We start from the raw sequence: 17,398 nt of genomic DNA on the forward strand, positions 1-17,398 counted from the left end.
CTAATCAATCTCTGATGATTTAGACTAATTAGGAACAAAAGTTTGTACTGTCCTTTGTATTTGCTTGCAAACAAGTTCCCATCCAAATCCATATGTATATATATGTATATATATATATGTATATATATGATTTAAAGTATAAAAGATTGAGCAACTCCTGTTCCGAACATTCAACAAGTTTATACAAGTTCCACGAGCACTAACTATTGAATAGAACAGCTCAGCTCTGTACAGAGCACATGAACAGATATCAATGAAGCCCTGCCTTTACAGGAAGACAGTTTTAGCACAAAAAAGAAGTGGTGTCTGTACCCTAATATCAAAAGGTGTATGCAGAAGTTATGTGGCAGATGCATTTACCAACGCTAAGCCAATGCTGTTCAGTAGAAATACAAGAGCCACATATATAATTTAAAATTTTCTAGTAAACCACATCTTTAAAAAATAAAAAGTAGAATGAATTTTATTTAACCCAGTATATCCCAAATACCATTTCAACATGCAATTGATATTTTTTAAATGTCACAAAATTTTAAGATATTTAAAAAATATTTAATAAAAATATTAAACTTTTATTTTTTTAAAAAATTTTTTATTTATTTATGATAGTCACACAGAGAGAGAGAGAGGCAGAGACATAGGCAGAGGGAGAAGCAGGCTCCATGCACCGGGAGCCCGACGTGGGATTCAATCCCGGGTCTCCAGGATCGCGCCCTGGGCCAAAGGCAGGCGCCAAACCGCTGCGCCACCCAGGGATCCCTAAACTTTTAAAATTTTAAATGAACTGAAATAAAATTAATTTAATAAAATTCAGCTCTTTTCGTACACTAGCCACATTTTAATGCTCAGTAGCCACACATAGCCAGTGCATTCTGTGTGTACAATGGAGCTGTCATCCTCTGGGAAGGACAGGCTGAGATGGTCCGGGGGGGGGCATGAGATTTGAACAGGTAGAAAGAAGACAGGCTTGCCTCGGCATTTTCAGAGCCAAGGGAAGAGTACCAATGGAGAGCCATAAACCATATATGTAACCGTATAACAAGTTCTCAATGAAGCAAACGAGCCATTATGTTTCAGCTCCTTGCAGACAAATATGCATGATCTCCATGATACATACCTTGCGGGAGAGGTGAGATGCAAATTTAGAATTCTGGGCCTACTCACAGCCCCACAACAGAACAGGCAATGCTTGGAGGTATAGAAGGAACTGCCCCCCCCCCCACCCCCCGCCCCATCTTCTCTTTCTATTCCTGGCTCTTTCCAACTACTGTACCTGCGTGTATGGTCTCCACAGCCCACACATCCAAGCACTGTCCACACCGCTGACTAACACTCTTCCCTGGGATTTAGAAATGTGCACACCAATGAGCAATTGGACCTCAAGAGGACAAACTTAGGGAAGAGATCTTTGACAGTCAGGAAGCAGACTTGGGATCATCTTTATAAGGAATTCTGGGATCCCAAGGATTGGAAGCCAGATATGGAAGTGGGGGTGGTATGCTTCCTTGACCCCACAGACTATACTATGAGGAGGGGGACAGCCAGAATAGAGCCATCTAAAGGCCCAGGACAGGGATCCCTCTTGCCTGGGTCTGAAAGCAGTACCGGAAGAAGAGGTACCAAGAGTGGAGGGGAATGTTGTGCTCATTTCCTTCTTCAGAGTCCCCAAGAAAGATTAATTGATGCTCGGCCTTAATTGCAGCTCCAATACCTAGCCTATCCCACGGAGCTTTGCATTGGCTGCATGTCTGTCTGTGTGGAGTGGTATTACTGACAAAGCTAATCACCTGTTAAATGCAGAGATTCCCTCCTACCTCTTACCACATTATACAATTTATTACCGTGGAATGGTTGAAATCTTTTCTAGATCTCAAGGCTTGTCCATAGAAGGGAGCTATGAGAATTCAATCCAGGCATGCAAACTTGAGGCTTACAATGCTTTTCCTCTAGAAACTCAAGAGCTTTAATCTTAGACTGAAATGGAATATCATTGCTCTGAATTCTTTCCCACCAATCCTGAAAAGTTCTAGTTTTGGTAATCATAGATTAATCTGCTTATATTTATTGACTACCTTTTTCTCACTGGAGATAAAACTAGATACTCTCAGGAATGTTGGTCCTTACACATATATTTTCTGAAAAATGAACATATGTTTACTCCATGTTTATGCTTGACCTAATGCAAGGACTGCTTTAAGAGATCTAAAATTAAACTGTTCTAAATCAAAAGATCTGGATTTGGATCCTTCTTGATCCATTTCATGCATGTTGCCCCTTCCTTAAAATCTAATAACAACTCACACAGTTGCCTTCCCAACAGCACCAAATGAAAACAAATTCTCTGTGGCCTTTAGAATTCTCTACTGCTTCTACTCTAAACTTTGCCATTCACTTGTACATAGTATCTACTTGAAACAAGCAAAACTTTCTAGTAAATGTACCTCTTAAAGAATGTTATTTCTGTTCTTCAGTAGGAAGCCTTCTTTATTACCACCTGACAAGCAGGCACCTCTCAGCCTGTTAATTTCTGTGCTTGTCTGTTTCATGAACTTAATTCACTGTTTGCTCCAAGTCAGAATGTATCCCCCACAAATATGCATCTGTGTAGATTCCTCCTTGCACCTAACCCTAAGTGGAATGTCTCTTCTAAGCAAAGATCAATTCTTCTCCACCATACCTCATAAGATGCCACGGATGTGATATGTGTTAAGGTGGGTGAGTGTCAGTTGGTGTCAATGAGGATTGTGATAAATCTGCAACAGATACTTAAGTGTGGGAAGGATTCTTGCTTTTACTTTGTGAGAAGGCAAGTCCTTGGGTCTGTTTTTGTACTCAGCCAAAAAAAAAGAAAAGAAAAGAAAAGAAAAGAAAAGAAAAGAAAAATCCACATGAATTAAAAGGAAAAATCCCTCTGGATTCATTAACTAGTGTTAGGACATTTTATTTATCATCTTCTGTGGCTCAAAAGGGAAAACCAAAGGAGTTATTCTGAGAAAGAGACAATCATTTCTAAGGGGCTGTCTGGTAACATGAACCAAATTAACTTCACTAATAGTGTCCTCATATGAGCAGACCTCAAAACCTAGTTGGTTCTTTTCTTTTCCTATGCGTGTGTTTTTGCGGTTTGCTGGCACTCCGCATGACCATGGGTGTGTTAGCAATTACTGAGGGCGAAACAGGAACAGCACTGCCTTATCTCCCTGGTTTCCCAGTGTCACTAAATGCATTTTATTTTGAGATTCCTGGTGGTGCTTGGCAAAGATAAACAAAATCTTCCATCAGGAAACCTGTGAGCTATTTCCACAGGAAGTTTCAAATCACTAAAGTAAATAGAAACTCTACATGATCTCAATGGTGTTACTTGGGCTCGCTTGGGTTCTAACCACCAGGACGGGACCTCATAAATGGAGAGCCTGTGTATGGTCTTGAGACATGATCTAACTGTGGCCAGTGCCCAGTACTTCTGGTATCTGTGTAAAAGTTGACGGCTGATGTTTTACTCCTCGGGCTTGGAAGATGTCCCAAGTATAAAAAGATGCTGAATTAGAGGGGCTATTTCTGACACCTCATTGTTATGTTAAAAATGAGTGTCAGCTGCTTCTGCATCTTCTGGCACATTCTTAGATACTCATTTTAAAAGCAGGAAAACCTCTGCTGGTCTCCTCTCTCTCCAACCACTGACAGCTTCATAAGCCACTGCTACCCCCTGCTCCCAGGTTTCAAATGAATACTTTGGCATTTCTTCAGACGTGACACTTTATAATAAAGCCAAAGCCCAGAAAAATCAGAAAAACAAGCAAAGTCAGATTTAGGAAAGAGTTGATATGATATCTAATTTTGGACTATTGTCCCCTTAAGGTTTAAAGGTTTCTTTATAGCTTTGTGTGCAACGGATAATAATAATAATAATAATAATAGCAGAACATAGTGCTTTTCATCTTCAAAGTACTTTGTAAAATGTTGGCCCAAATTCTTTGCTCAAATACAGATACGCCACTAAGTAACAAGCAATGGGAGGGTTTTGGGAGCAGGTCAATTCAGGGCCAGTAACCAATGATTTTTTTTTTTTTTTTTTAATCCTCTGGGGATATGGTCCAGAATGAGACTAGGGAACTCTGAGCACAAAACCTAAGTGACAGTCCAGGGTGGGAAGGCTGAGGAGAGGAGCTCCTGAGGTGTTGCTGGAGTTGGACATGAAGGCTATAGCTGGGGACTGACACAAGAGAAACAGCTTTTAATGGCCCACTTTCCGAAAACTATGTTTTACTATGTTTTTGAGAGTAAATTTCATTTTTTAAAATTATCCTCCCCCTCCCCCATTGTCCCCTGGCTTTGGACTCAAGCAACTCTTCCAGATTAGTTGGCTGCATTTTGTTCTTTTTATATCCGGGTAGAACGATCACCATGAAAGGAGCCCTGCGCAAATGACATAACTCTTGGTCTGCCCACTGTGCCAGCCAAGAGCAGGCAACACGATGGCACAGCAGTAGGAGGGGGATACTATGCATTCAGTTGTTGGAAACTGGAGAAATCAGCTATTTTGTGGTTTTGTTTTGTTTTGTTTTTTAACTGGAAAAGTTTAGGATTACAGTGGTACTGGCTGGCATGATTGAAGTCCTCTACCATGTACCCGAGACTTCCTCTTCTCACCTGGTCACAACTTATTTTGGTTAGTTTCACCATAACACCGCCCTGGGTTCTAAGTACAAAGAGGACTTCCCTGTTCTGCTCACTCGCTATGCACTAAAGAAATGAGGGGCACCTGGGTGGCTCAGTGGTTGAGCATCTGCCTTTGGCTCGTGATCCCAGGGCCCTGGGATCAAGTCCCACATCAGGCTCCCCGAGGGGAGCCTGCTTCTCCCTCTGCCTGCGTCTCTGCCTCTCTCTGTGTGTCTCTCATGAATAAATAAAGTCTCTAAAAAAAGAAGAAATGGGAAATGTGGTTATCACCCCAAGATGTAAAACAAACTCCACTTTGAAATGCGATTTGGGGAAGACAGAGATGATGTTACCATTGTACTAACCAGCCTGTTTTGCACTTCCTGCCTCACTTCTGATGACACAAACTTGGTTCTGACCTGGGTTTGATCAGTTCCTTGAGAATGAAGATATAAACACTCATCCTTTTAATGCTGACGCTGAGAGAATTTGTGTCGGGACCATTCTTAAGATCTATGTCAATCTCCTGACGAGATAATTGATTTTTCTATGAACTGAATTCTTTATTTTTTTTATAGATGTGCCAAATGGATTTCACATTAACTTGGAAAAAATGCCTACGGAGGGTGAGGACCTGAAACTGTCTTGCACAGTTAACAAGTTCTTATACAGAGACATTACTTGGATTTTGCTGCGGACAGTTAAAAACCGAACAATGCACCACAGCATCAGCAAGCAAAAAATGGCCACCACTAAAGAGTACTCCATCACCCTCAATGTCACCATCAAGAATGTTTCCCTGGAAGACTCAGGCACCTATGCCTGCAGAGCCAGGAACATATACACAGGGGAAGAAATCCTTCAGAAGAAAGAAGTTACAATTAGAGGTGAGCACTGCAACAAAAAGGCTGTTTTCTCTCGGATCTCCAAATTTAAAAGCACAAGGAATGATTGTACCACACAAAATAATGTAAAACATTAAAGGACTCATTAAAAAGTAACAGTTGTCTCATATCATCTTGATTTATTGTCACTGTTGCTAAACTTTCCGGCTCAGAGGAGATGCTCCTCCCAAAATGAGTTTGGAGATGATAGAAGTGATAATGAGCTCCCAAGGTCCCAGCCCTGGGCTCCCCACTCAGGCTGAGGGCTCTGTTCTCTGGGGCCGACTTGGTGCACGTTTGGATTTGGAGGATCCCCGCAGTGCATTCTCTGTGTTTTTTTTTGTTTTTTTGTTTTTTCCTCTTTGCTGTCTTCTCCTGCCTGATAAACAACAACTTGGGACTGATCCTTTCCTCCCACTTTGATGCCAACCTCTTTATATGTTTCAGTTTCGAAGCTGCGCAAACTGAATAATTGAAACAAATGCTGGTTTCTGCCAAAGATGGACATGAATAAGTTAATTTTCCAGCTCAGAATGAGTACAGTTGCATTTGAGACTGTTGGACCTCTGCCCGGTTTTGTTTTGTACCATTTCATCTGCTCTCGAGTTGTAAATAGCACCTGGATAGCAAGTTATAATGCTTATTTATTTGAAAATGCTTTTTTTTTTTTTTTTTACATTAAGCACATTAATCTTAAACTGGAGCTTCTAAGATGGGCCCCAGGAGTGCAAGATGTCGGTGTAATTTAGAGGTATTAAAGCTTTATCACAGTATGAATTCAGATTGTCCACCGGGTCCAGCCCACGTCCTGTGTCTGTCTGGGTAGCTAGCTGACTAGTCGGTGCAGGGCTTTCCCCTCACTGCCTCTGAGTGGACTAGTCAGCTCCCAACTGCATCTGAAAAAAATGGGCATCGTGCCTTCGTCTTACATAGATTCATCCCCTGGTGATTCTTTTAAAGAACTCTCTCCTTTTGAATTGATGGCATTCAAAGATGTACCACAATGAGTTTATCAAGGCAACCAAGGCTATTGTGACCAAAAGGTTGAATGCATTCTTCTAAATGTAAATCTGAGAGCTGTCCATTAAAAAAAAGGAAAAAAGTCCACTTTCCCCATATGCAAATATTAATGGGATTTTTATGGGGATTAAAAATGGCAAAACTACAGAAGCAGAATTCAGAGCCGTTTAAAAATACACACCATTTTTCAATCGGGAGAGATTGTAATCTCCTTTTTTAAGCTTGCATTTGAGGGGAAAGTGACTTTTTCACCAATTTAATATGCATTGTTCTGTTGTTTTTATTTATGATTGATCATTGTATGTGCCTTGCGTGAACTATTGGAAAACAAGCTACAATGACCAAAATAGCCATGGCTGAGAACACAGTGGCTGGGCAGTTCAATAGAAGGTGACAATATGACAACTTTTCAGGCTTGGGAACTCACCAGACTGTTTCCTCCTTTAGGTAACAGACTCTGTCCCACGGCTAAACTTGTCTTTCACGTGGGAATTGCTTTTGTCAAGTGTGAAAGAGTAAACAATAGCATTTCCCCAGAATGCCAGTTTTATGGAGTCCCAAATGCTCTGAAAACAATTAGCAACCTGGAAGTTGTCAGCCCAGAGGAAAGAATAATCAATTGTATCTTGAAATTTTACCTATGGCTCTTTTGCCTGGCGTCTTTGTTCATTCTAAGTCAGCATGTTCCTTCAGGAAACAATGCCTTAGTGCCACGGATCGTGGGGACTCCATTTTTCCTAAAGCTGAAAAAGCAAATGGGAGGCTTCTGGAAAAATGGCGAAGCAGACATGTAGAAATGACCATTTCCTTCCCTTCAAAACTGCGATTGCAATTTTTGCGGGGAGGGGAAGGGTGTTCGTATTTACAGGAGAGGATCTTAAGTACTTCCAAGGGATGACTTTAAGAATTCCACAGGGTAATTAGTTGTTCACTGTGTAATTCATCCTTCCAGAGTTTCAAAAAGGAAAATCAATTGAGTGGGTTCTATTTTGTATTGGTTGCTCTTTGGGGCAGGCAGGAAGGGAGGGATAATGGGTAAAAGAGAGAGAAAGAAGAGTCTAAAACAGAGAATGATTGAGTTGGGGTAGAGGGCATGAGGCTGGTTCCTCAATCCCCTGTCCAAGTGGAGAGACTATATGTTTATGAGACCTGGTGGATCTTTGGGGCCATAACATCAAAAGCTAAAAGAAAAACCTGGTGAGGAGCTATCTTTGGCTACTGATAACCAGCAGAAATATTCTGTTAATTCTGATTTTCTCCATTTGAAGGGATCAGCTCCACTTTGTCAAGTTTTGGAAAGCAGCTCCCTATTTCCACCAAATAATTTAGGGTTAATAATAAGGGTTCAATGTACCTTTCTTACCTAAAATGTCAAAACAGATTATAAAGTATACAGGGGAACTGATAAAATGATTCATTGGTTGATTGGTCACTTAGACACCAGTCAAAAATGAGATTGTTCACGTAGGAGAACATGTTTTTCAGAAATGGGTACAAGGAAAAATAGTATACTGTATGTTTCAGACATGTTTATATGAACTTTGTATTTAATTGAGAGTCCAATGTTTATTCTGCAGCCTTTTTGCTGCTTCTCTTGTCTGAAGTTTGTCTAGTGCAGATAGGGCCTTTGGGAGTTCTCATGACATTTCTGTTAAACTGTTCTCTTTCATGTAAGTGTTTTCCAGTACACCTGCCACGGAAGCCAAATGCTGTCTTTGTCGATGATGCTATAGTTTGTAGCTATGAAAATAATTTGGGTGTTGTAGGTCCTATATTCAGACTTCCTTTTTATAATAAAGCCTCTGGGCAATGATAGATTATTTTATTATATTTAGTGCATGGGAAATAGTCAATGAGGTAGCGGAAGCTATTCAAATATAACTTCGTGAACTGTGACATAAATGAGATGTCAAATTTGGCTTGCCACTGTAATAGACACTAAGTAGTAATACGACACTGTTCTTCATTATCTTGTCATGTTTCACTAATACGTTTGGAACCTTTGCTGTGTAAAAATGTCAAAATTGTAACAATCAAGTGTGTAAAAGTTATCAGCATTGAAGATTTTGATACCTGGCCGCATTTGCAATTAGGAAAACCCATTTGGCAGATTGCACGGAATGCAAACACAGAAATACTGAAACGGTTCTGCCTGGGGAAGCATAATAGACTAGAAAGATCCAGAGAAGGCAAAAGGGCCGTTGCGATCATTCATTCCAAACTATGAAGAGTGTCTAAATCAGGGCTCTCCTTTCAATGCTCTTTTCAGCCTTCGGATTTCATTTTGTATAAAGTGAGGAAAGACTAGTGATAAGCTTTGGGAATCAGAATTTAATGAGAAAGCTGTTCCTTGGAACAGACAGTAACCCTGCCATGTTATTATGCCCTGTCAACATGCTGTCAAAGTTGTATGATAATATACTTTTTAAGCTGAGATTTCTAAATTGCTTTAATGAACGCTAATCCTGAGAGTTTCCCTGCAGGAATAAAATGAGAGAGGTTTGGGGACTCGTCAGAACTCTGCAGGGACATGAAGCCAAAGCCACTGCAGTGTGTCACCTCTTAGAGCATTGTAATCACGCCTAAGCTGCTTTCACACTGTTAGTACAATCAGATGAGGAAATCCAAAATGGTCAGAGAAAGCTCAGATTGTATAATTGAAGCCAGTGGCGCAGAATATGTAAGTCACGCCAAAAACTCTTTTGATTTCTGTTCCAGGGTTTGCTACAAGAGGGGGTGCAGAGGATGACTCAGGAGGGTGGGAAGGACATTAGGAGTTGTCTTTATTCTTTTACCTTTGGAAGCTGAGCTGCCAATCCAGCACTCGCCTAACTAGAATGTATACCCATCAGCAGGACTACTTCATTAAATAGAGACACTGTACTCATTGGGGCCTCGGGGGTACTGCTGTTCCAATGTGGGATTTTAATGTTGTAATGTATTGCATCCTAATGTATTAAATTCATTTTGTTGTACTATATTGGTTGGCATTTTATTAAAATAAATTGTATTGTATCATATTTGTATGTTTTAAGAGAAAATAATATAAAATACAATATTTGTACTATTATATAGTGCAAAAACTACAAACCTATGCCTCTGCCTCTTGAATTAATCCTATGGTTGCTTGCGCTGGGGAAGGGATGGAGGAAGGAAATAATCAATAAAGCTTTCAAAGTTCAAGAAATGCTCCTGTTTGGTCTGCTGCCTCACATTTTAGGTTACTGATAGCTGAGTCACACAGACATGCCCTCACAAACAACACGTCAATAAAATCACATACAAAGTTACATTAACGCATCACTATAATACTATATCTTTATGTAGAAATCCATTTTAAGCCTATATCCCAAATCGCGGTGTTTCCTTTTTCGTTCCTCGAATAGTATGCAAAACCCTTAGGTTTCTGAAAAGCTTCTCTCACAGAAAGGAAGAAACCTAGTGGGCCAGGCAAAAACCTTGATACTGAATACTATAGAATTTTGTTCTCGATTTTACTCTGTGTTCTAATAAACTTCAATTTGTTAGGACTTAATAAAGATGAAGCAGGTTATGCAGAGAAAAAAATTTCAGGAACAAAATATGAATGAAACCTTACAGTTGAGCTTTGCTGTTCATCTATGTAAAGTGTTGATGTGCATATATAACAAAAGGCTACAACCAACCAGTAATAACAATCCCCTTTCTTTATTCACTAGATCAGGAAGCCCCACACCTGCTGCGAAACCTCAGTGATCACACGGTGGCCATCAGCAGCTCAACCACATTAGACTGTCCTGCTACTGGTGTCCCAGAGCCCGAGATAACCTGGTTTAAAAACAACCACAAAATACAGCAAGAACCCGGTAAGAGATTTTGTTTTCCTTGGATTCACTCTCATTCTCATCATCCTCTTCTTCCCGTAACATTTCTCTCCCTTCCTCTCCATGCATCTAGAACCACTTGCCAGTAGAGCTCTGGTTCATGCTCCTATCAACTTTCAATGAGGACTGTTTGGGCCCATTCTTAACGCACACCATATTCCTAACCATGTAGAAAGATCCGTACGGAATCTGCTGTAAATGGTGCATTCATAAAGAAATGGTAAGAGTCCTTTAGAAAATGTGTCAGTTCAGCCTGACAGCAGGGAAAGTGAGGTGCTGGCTCCTTGGCTTGAGGTGCAGCAGAGCTTTGAACATCTGGTATATACGAAGTTCAGAGTAGTTTTATCATCTTTTTAATGTACTTCTTATCAATTTTAATAATTTGCTAAAAAGCAGAATATTTTAAATGATAGAATACTGGTAAAAAAAATCGCAACTAATGATCACATGTTAATTTTCTTTCAATAAAATATATGTTTAAGAACAACTCAACATAAATCCAGTAGGTATCAACACTGTCTGTTGCCTGCCTCATAATTTTGTCATTAAGATGAAAATGAACTGATTTATAATTTTGCTTAATAATTCCATTTATATGAAAAATAAAATTGCCATTTATTTGCAATAATCCAACCACCTAAATCAAATAACTGACACTACAGAAAGGTCCTTGAATGTGAGACCTCTACACACAGCAAAATCTCCATTTAAGTTTGATACCCAGAAAGGGGTTGTAGTATAAGATCTCCAATTTTAAGGTATGTTAAAAACGCCTTACACTAAGCTGGTCCCATTTACATCATTTTTCTCCATAGAGCAGTGCCTCCTCTTGTATTGACGTCATTCACTTCATCATCCAAACCAGAAACTGATGAGCTCCCCTACGTCCTTCTCTAATCTATCACCAGGCTGAGCAGGTTATGTCTAATAAATACGAAATCTTTCTCAAGGTCATCCTTACCTCTGCTCTCCTGTTGTCATTCTCTGGGTTCCAGTGCTCATTATCTGTCTCCTGATCATCTCCTGACTGATCTCTCCACCTCAGTTTTCTCTCTTGGAATCTTCTTTTCCATACAACTAGATGAAATGCAGCTGTGAACATGTCACTTCCCTATTTCAAGTCTTCTACTCGCTCTGCATCCCAGGACAAAGTTCCAGCATCTGCCAGAGAAGGCCCTCAACAACTGGCCCTCCCTAACTTCTCCAACTCCATGCTTGCCCTCCCCTGCCTTGAACCTTATACTCTAACAATTGCCAACTCTTGTAGATTGCTACACATGGTATGCTGCTTCGACCCCCTCTGCTGCTTCTGTTCTTGTGTCCCCTCTGCCTGGAGTACCTTCCCATCATCTAATGCCTACCTGTACTTCAAGGCCCAGATTGGGTTCTGTTCTTCCTCCAGAAAGCCTTAGTCTACCCCTGCAAAGAGGGGGCAGATCCTCCAGGGGTCTTTATTATTTATAAATGTTTCTATCCTCTCCTACTGAGTTGTTTTATAATCATGAGTTCATCTGTGTATTGTGCATATTTCCACTGCTCTCTTACTGCCCTGTATCATCAGTTCATGTGTATGTTTTCTTACATGTTTATTATATCAGCCTCCTCCTGAGGACAGACAGTATATCTTTATCTTATTTGTATCTTGTTTCTCCTTTTATCCTCAGAACCTGACAGTGCTTGGCAATCAATAAATGTATCGTGAATGAATGAATGAATGAATGAATGAGAGTTTTTCAGAAAGTCTTATTCTGTCCTTAGCAAGTTTGCTTGGTAGTACCGATGCCTGGACTTAGGGGTGGCTGGGGAGGCTATATCATAGAATTTTTAAAGCTAAAGGGATCTTTGGAATATCTTTATTGTAGGGTAGAAAATTTCGGCCCGATGGGTAAAGTGATTAGCCCAAGATGACACACTATTAAGATAGGTAGTTTCATGGAAAATTAATCTCTTGAGGTTTTCGACCAAAACAAAAAGATAAATGAATACATGAATAAATAGTTTGTGAAACAATACCTGTAATATCCTCCTTTTAGAGATTCAGAGTTCACACTACTGTCTTAAAGGCTCCAAGAAGTCCTATATTAAAGAAATCAGGTAAATTGCTTTCAAGTATTCCCCCAAATAACTTGATCACAAAATACATTTTACAAAACAATAATGTAAGATGTTGGTTTCTTTGAAAGAAAGAAATAAAAAGAAAGCAAGAAATTTGGCATGTGTTCGGTTTTTATACTTTGGATGTGGGTTAAATAATTAGAGTTGAACCAATTTCAAAAGCTTGTGACCATTCTGGGACTGGAGGGTAGACAAGGCAAGAGGGTATGCCAAGGCTGTTACCCCACTGCAAATGGAAAAAGATTATTAGGTGTGCGGGAGGGATTGAATCCTAGCATTACCCTCATGGGTCAGGGAATTTGGGCAACTCACTTATCCTTCTTCTCTGAGCCCCTGTTTCTTTATTTATAAAATTGGGAGAATACTGACCACACAAGGATGTGTTAAGTTTTATAGGAGTTAATATCACCAAGCTTGCCTGTAGTTATGGCTGAGTAAATGTGACCTTCTGACCCACCTCATTTATATAGAAATCGGCCAATGAGTTGTCAGAATTTGTTGAAAGGTGTCAGAAGGGTCAATTAATAACTCAGCTAAAATGTCAAACAATTCTAAATCTACCAAAACTATCTTTCTCCTAGCTTTCTTTGATCTTCAGAGGGCCAAGAGAAGAATATCTAAAAAAAGCCTTAGATAAATTCTTACATAAAGTCTTTTATAAATGTCATTCTACTATGCTACTCTTGGCATTTATGGAGTTTAACTGTACTAAGTCATCCATTTTCTCTCCCTGTATCCACTCCTTAAAACTGCTATAGCCTTTTGGAAAGGAATTTCTTAATTTTCTGGAGATAATCTCTAATATGCATACAGTATTTATGAAGTTTCATATATAAGATTTCCAATTTAAGGCAACAAATTCAGCAGCCAATGCAATAGGCTCTATGACTATATGACTATGACCTTGTGTTTGTGCATGTAGACATCTTCAAAAATACCAACTCTTATTATTTTTTATAAACCTAGGAGTAAAGATTATAGGTAACCAAAGTGACAATCCTTGACTCACTGGTTACTCCAAAGCTGAACTGGGAAAACTTCAAAAGCACAGCCTGGAAAAGACTGAAAACTAGTCCATTTTATACTAAGCCTTTGGAAAGCCATACTGAGAATAAATTTTAAATAAAGCCTAAATAATTAATAATTAAATATATTTAATGAGATATTTAATATTTACAAATACAAAAGATATGAATTGTATTTAATGAAATATATAATTATAAACATAAAACATTTACACATATAAAATATATCAGGTAAATAAATAATGTTTAAAATTAATTAACTATTTGAAATTTAAAAATCTAGAAAATAAACTGCATGTCCCTTAAAGACGTGTGACACATGGCAACTCAAAAAAAAAAACAAAACAAAACATATACTGAGAGGATTGTAGTGACCTTGGGTCTGGGATACAATCTGGGCCATCATCCTTACCATTTGTTAAATGACAACTTACCCTATTCCAAAGAAAATAGGAGACAGGAAACAGGGCACACGTGAGAGCTCGTGCTCAGGACAACAGGCCATAAAATGCCTGCTGAAAAGTCTTTACGGGAGAGCTTTTCTCCTCCTTCCTCATTTCCTTTCAGGAAACCCTTCAGTGAGGCACAGCTATTCTAGAGAAGAAATGCAGTTTTAAGAAAGCCTTATGAAAGCTGAGTAGTGCTTTCTTGGGTCAAAGGGCATCCACAGGAACAAAAGGGGAGCTAAGCATGCAGGCACAGGGAAGCATATGCACAGAGGACTGGAGGCAGCCTCCACCAGGGCACCCCCTGCAGACCATGTGGTCCACTGCACTCAAGGTGGGCCCTCCTGGCCACACACCTGCAGGCTTGGAGTGAGGGGTTGGGGCTTCGTCAGTACTCCACCCTGCCCCATGGATTGCCATTTCCTCCCAGCATCCCCGGACTATCTTTACTTCCCTGCCAGGGGGCCCCAGAGCCCACCTCCACTAGGGATCCTCCTTTCACTTTCCAGTACATGGTGACTGTTCCCTTCCTTTGTGTCTGGTTTACTTACAATTCATGTCATAAAATGTGTCACTTACTCCCTTGTTTTGTGTGTGCTTGTTTTTAAAACCTTTGAAGATAGATATAATGTCTTAGTAGGCCTTCTCTATTAAAAATAATAAAAATGTATTGAGTAGTCACCAGGAACCAAGGCACTGTGGTGCGATTTACAAATATCTCATTTACTTCTCACCACTGTCATCAGAAGTAGGTACCGTTGTTAGACGGCATTTTGCAAGTCTCACCTAACTTAGCTGACTAGGTGCCTGGTCCTGTTCTAAGCACGTCCCTTGCTCATCATAACAATCCTATGAGGTTTGCTAAATTATGATTCCTGTTTTACAAAGGAAGGAATGAGGAAACGTAGGCACAGGAGAAATAATGGACTAGGTCATAGAGCCTGTGCCTTGTTGTCCAGGGCTGGGACCAGAGGGTGACTCTGGAGCCCACACTCTGTGTACCCAGCCTCGGGCTGACCACTGATGCACATTGCTCCCAAGAAAACATAAGCATCACTTAAAAAAAATAGGCTCCATGTCCAGTGTGGAGCCCAGTGTGGGGCCTGAGCTCAGGACCGTGAGATCAAGAGGTGAGCTAAGATCAAGACTGAGCCACCCAGGTGCCCCCTAAGCTTTTAAATGACCTCATGGGCATTAACAAGCATATTTTTATTTTTTTATTTTTTTTAATTTATGATAGTCACACAGAGAGAGAAAGAGAGAGGCAGAGACACAGGCAGAGGGAGAAGCAGGCTCCATGCACTGGGAGCCCGACGTGGGATTTGATCCCAGGTCTCCAGGATCGCGCCCTGGGCCAAAGGCAGGCGCTAAACCGCTGTGCCACCCAGGGATCCCAACAAGCATATTTTTAAAACAATATTTTCTCAGTTCTAACCCTTAAAGCTTAAGCTTCCCACAGACTATATAGTTTGTTTTTTAAATGTTAAAAAGTTAAAGCATATTAAAAATATTTAAAGCATTTTTTTTAAAGCAAGCATGCCCATGGGGGCCTGGGGTGAGTGGAGCATGGGACTCAGTCTCCAGGTCATGGGGTTCCAGCCCCATCTTGGGTACAGAGATTACTTACAAATAAAATCTCAAAATAAATAAAAGCAGACATGCCCTATATGAAGATAAAAATAATTTCAAACCCAAATCTAGTTACTTTTAAGTTTTAAAAGGTCCAGAATTTATTCCATAGCAGTCCAACACTCTTTTACTCATTCAACAGTCATTTATAAGGCAGTACTCTGTGACTGGTGCTGTGTAGGCTCTGCTAATACAGCAGTGAATGTGAAAATTAAGATCTGGATAACAAAATATCTAAAGTAGTTAGTCTGTATGGGCGTTTAAATGAACACAACCTCTTTAAGCCACAACCAGAGGTGTCCTAACTTATTCATTATCATCATGCCAGTTGGGCACCAGAGTTAATGAGTCTAAAAATGGAATACGGTGAATTAATATATGGGACAAGTAGAAAATATGTCTCTACCACAGTTAAAATATCTTGAATACATCAGTTAATTGAAAAAATACATCCTCTGTGCTTCAATTTTCCTACTTTCATGCTACACATACAAGAGATTCTCAATTATTCATCATTCATGGGATATGCAGAATGGATGAGAAATAAAGAGGAAATAAGAGAAAACATGCCAGAAGCAATAAAGGCAAGAGAGCTTCCAAATTAGAACTGAGGAAAGAAGCCACTCTGAACTATTAGGAAGGGCTGATAGGGTGCAGAGTATTGAAGAGAAAGGTGGTCTGAGACTCATTTACTTTGAAGAGACAGGTGAACAGAGACTTGAACAGCTAAAGCAAGTAGAATCTTAAGGACCAGAGAGGAAAGAAAAATGTCAGAGGGAAGGACCAATAGCAGGTTGGAGATGAAGTCTATTGGCCAGTGGCTGCTTTGAGTATGGCTTGATTCTGAGGGGTATTCAGACAGCAAGCTCCTCTAAGAAACATCCATTTCCTTTGGGTTAAAAATATTAAGGGTTTGTACCCAGACTTGGAGCAATGTTATGAAGTCACCTTGGAGAACAGATGGCCTCCTGGGTGTCTTCACTACTTCTTCAGTCACCGGCCCAAGGGACCGGCAGTTCTTCCAGAATGATCAGAAAGTCACTTTTCTACCTTACACTCTTCCCAGATTCTTCACTGAGGCCCTAAAAATGTTCAAAGCTGTAAAGAGCTGAGCAAGCACTGCAGATAGGGCTGTCGGCACAGGCTTGATGACACTCTAAGGACACCAGATAAGTGTCCGAGGTGGATACAGAAAGCCTATCTAGCTTGCTTTTACTTTGATCCAATCACAAACCACCATTGTGCAGAGTAAATGGGGTTTCTGAAAAAGTCATTAAAACGCCGGAAAAAGTAACAAACTTCCCTCTGGAAATAAATTTAAGAGAATAGAAAACAATGCTGCTCTGAGCTGCTTCTAGTAAAGCCTGCCTAAACCCAGAAACCATCAGCAAACGATTGCTTAAATGAAATTTCTGTGGCAGCGAACCATTTCAGAATATTTTAAGATAAGAGCATTACAACAGGAACAGCAAAGAGTTTAGAAAGAATAAATTCTTTCTTAAATAGCTTGAGGTTGGAGCAGGAGAGATCACTCTGACCCGCTGATTAATATTGCTTCCTAAATTGGATCTTGGTCACTAAGACTATTTATCTAGTGACCTGAAAGGGACAGCTTTCCTGTCACCACTGGATCACTGACACCAAATACCTATGCGAATGAGTGCATATCCAAATCAATGTGACTGGTTGTCCTCATACCTGGGGGGTACAGATTCATGTCTGAAGTATAAAGTGGTTTCCATAGATCTAGGAAAGAC

General features: G+C 40.1%; 1 protein-coding gene across 8 annotated transcripts in view; it reads left to right on the forward strand.

Moving 5' to 3' along the window:
* FLT1 (fms related receptor tyrosine kinase 1) overlaps positions 1–17,398 on the forward strand; it is a 178,921-nt gene that overhangs the window by 93,255 nt on the left and 68,268 nt on the right. For 6 of the 8 annotated variants that reach the window (XM_072795627.1, XM_072795628.1, XM_072795626.1 and 3 more), the window contains 2 exons: positions 5,238–5,546; positions 10,262–10,408. In XM_072795627.1, coding sequence (XP_072651728.1) covers positions 5,238–5,546; positions 10,262–10,408 — 456 coding nt within the window. Of the gene's footprint in view, positions 1–5,237; positions 5,547–5,990; positions 6,636–10,261; positions 10,409–10,499; positions 11,060–17,398 lie in introns of those variants that run through there. The other 2 variants (XM_072795632.1, XM_072795633.1) reach the window with 2 other exon arrangements.

This window comes from Canis lupus, chromosome 24, assembly GCF_048164855.1.
Source record: "Canis lupus baileyi chromosome 24, mCanLup2.hap1, whole genome shotgun sequence".
Taxonomy (NCBI): domain Eukaryota; kingdom Metazoa; phylum Chordata; class Mammalia; order Carnivora; family Canidae; genus Canis; species Canis lupus.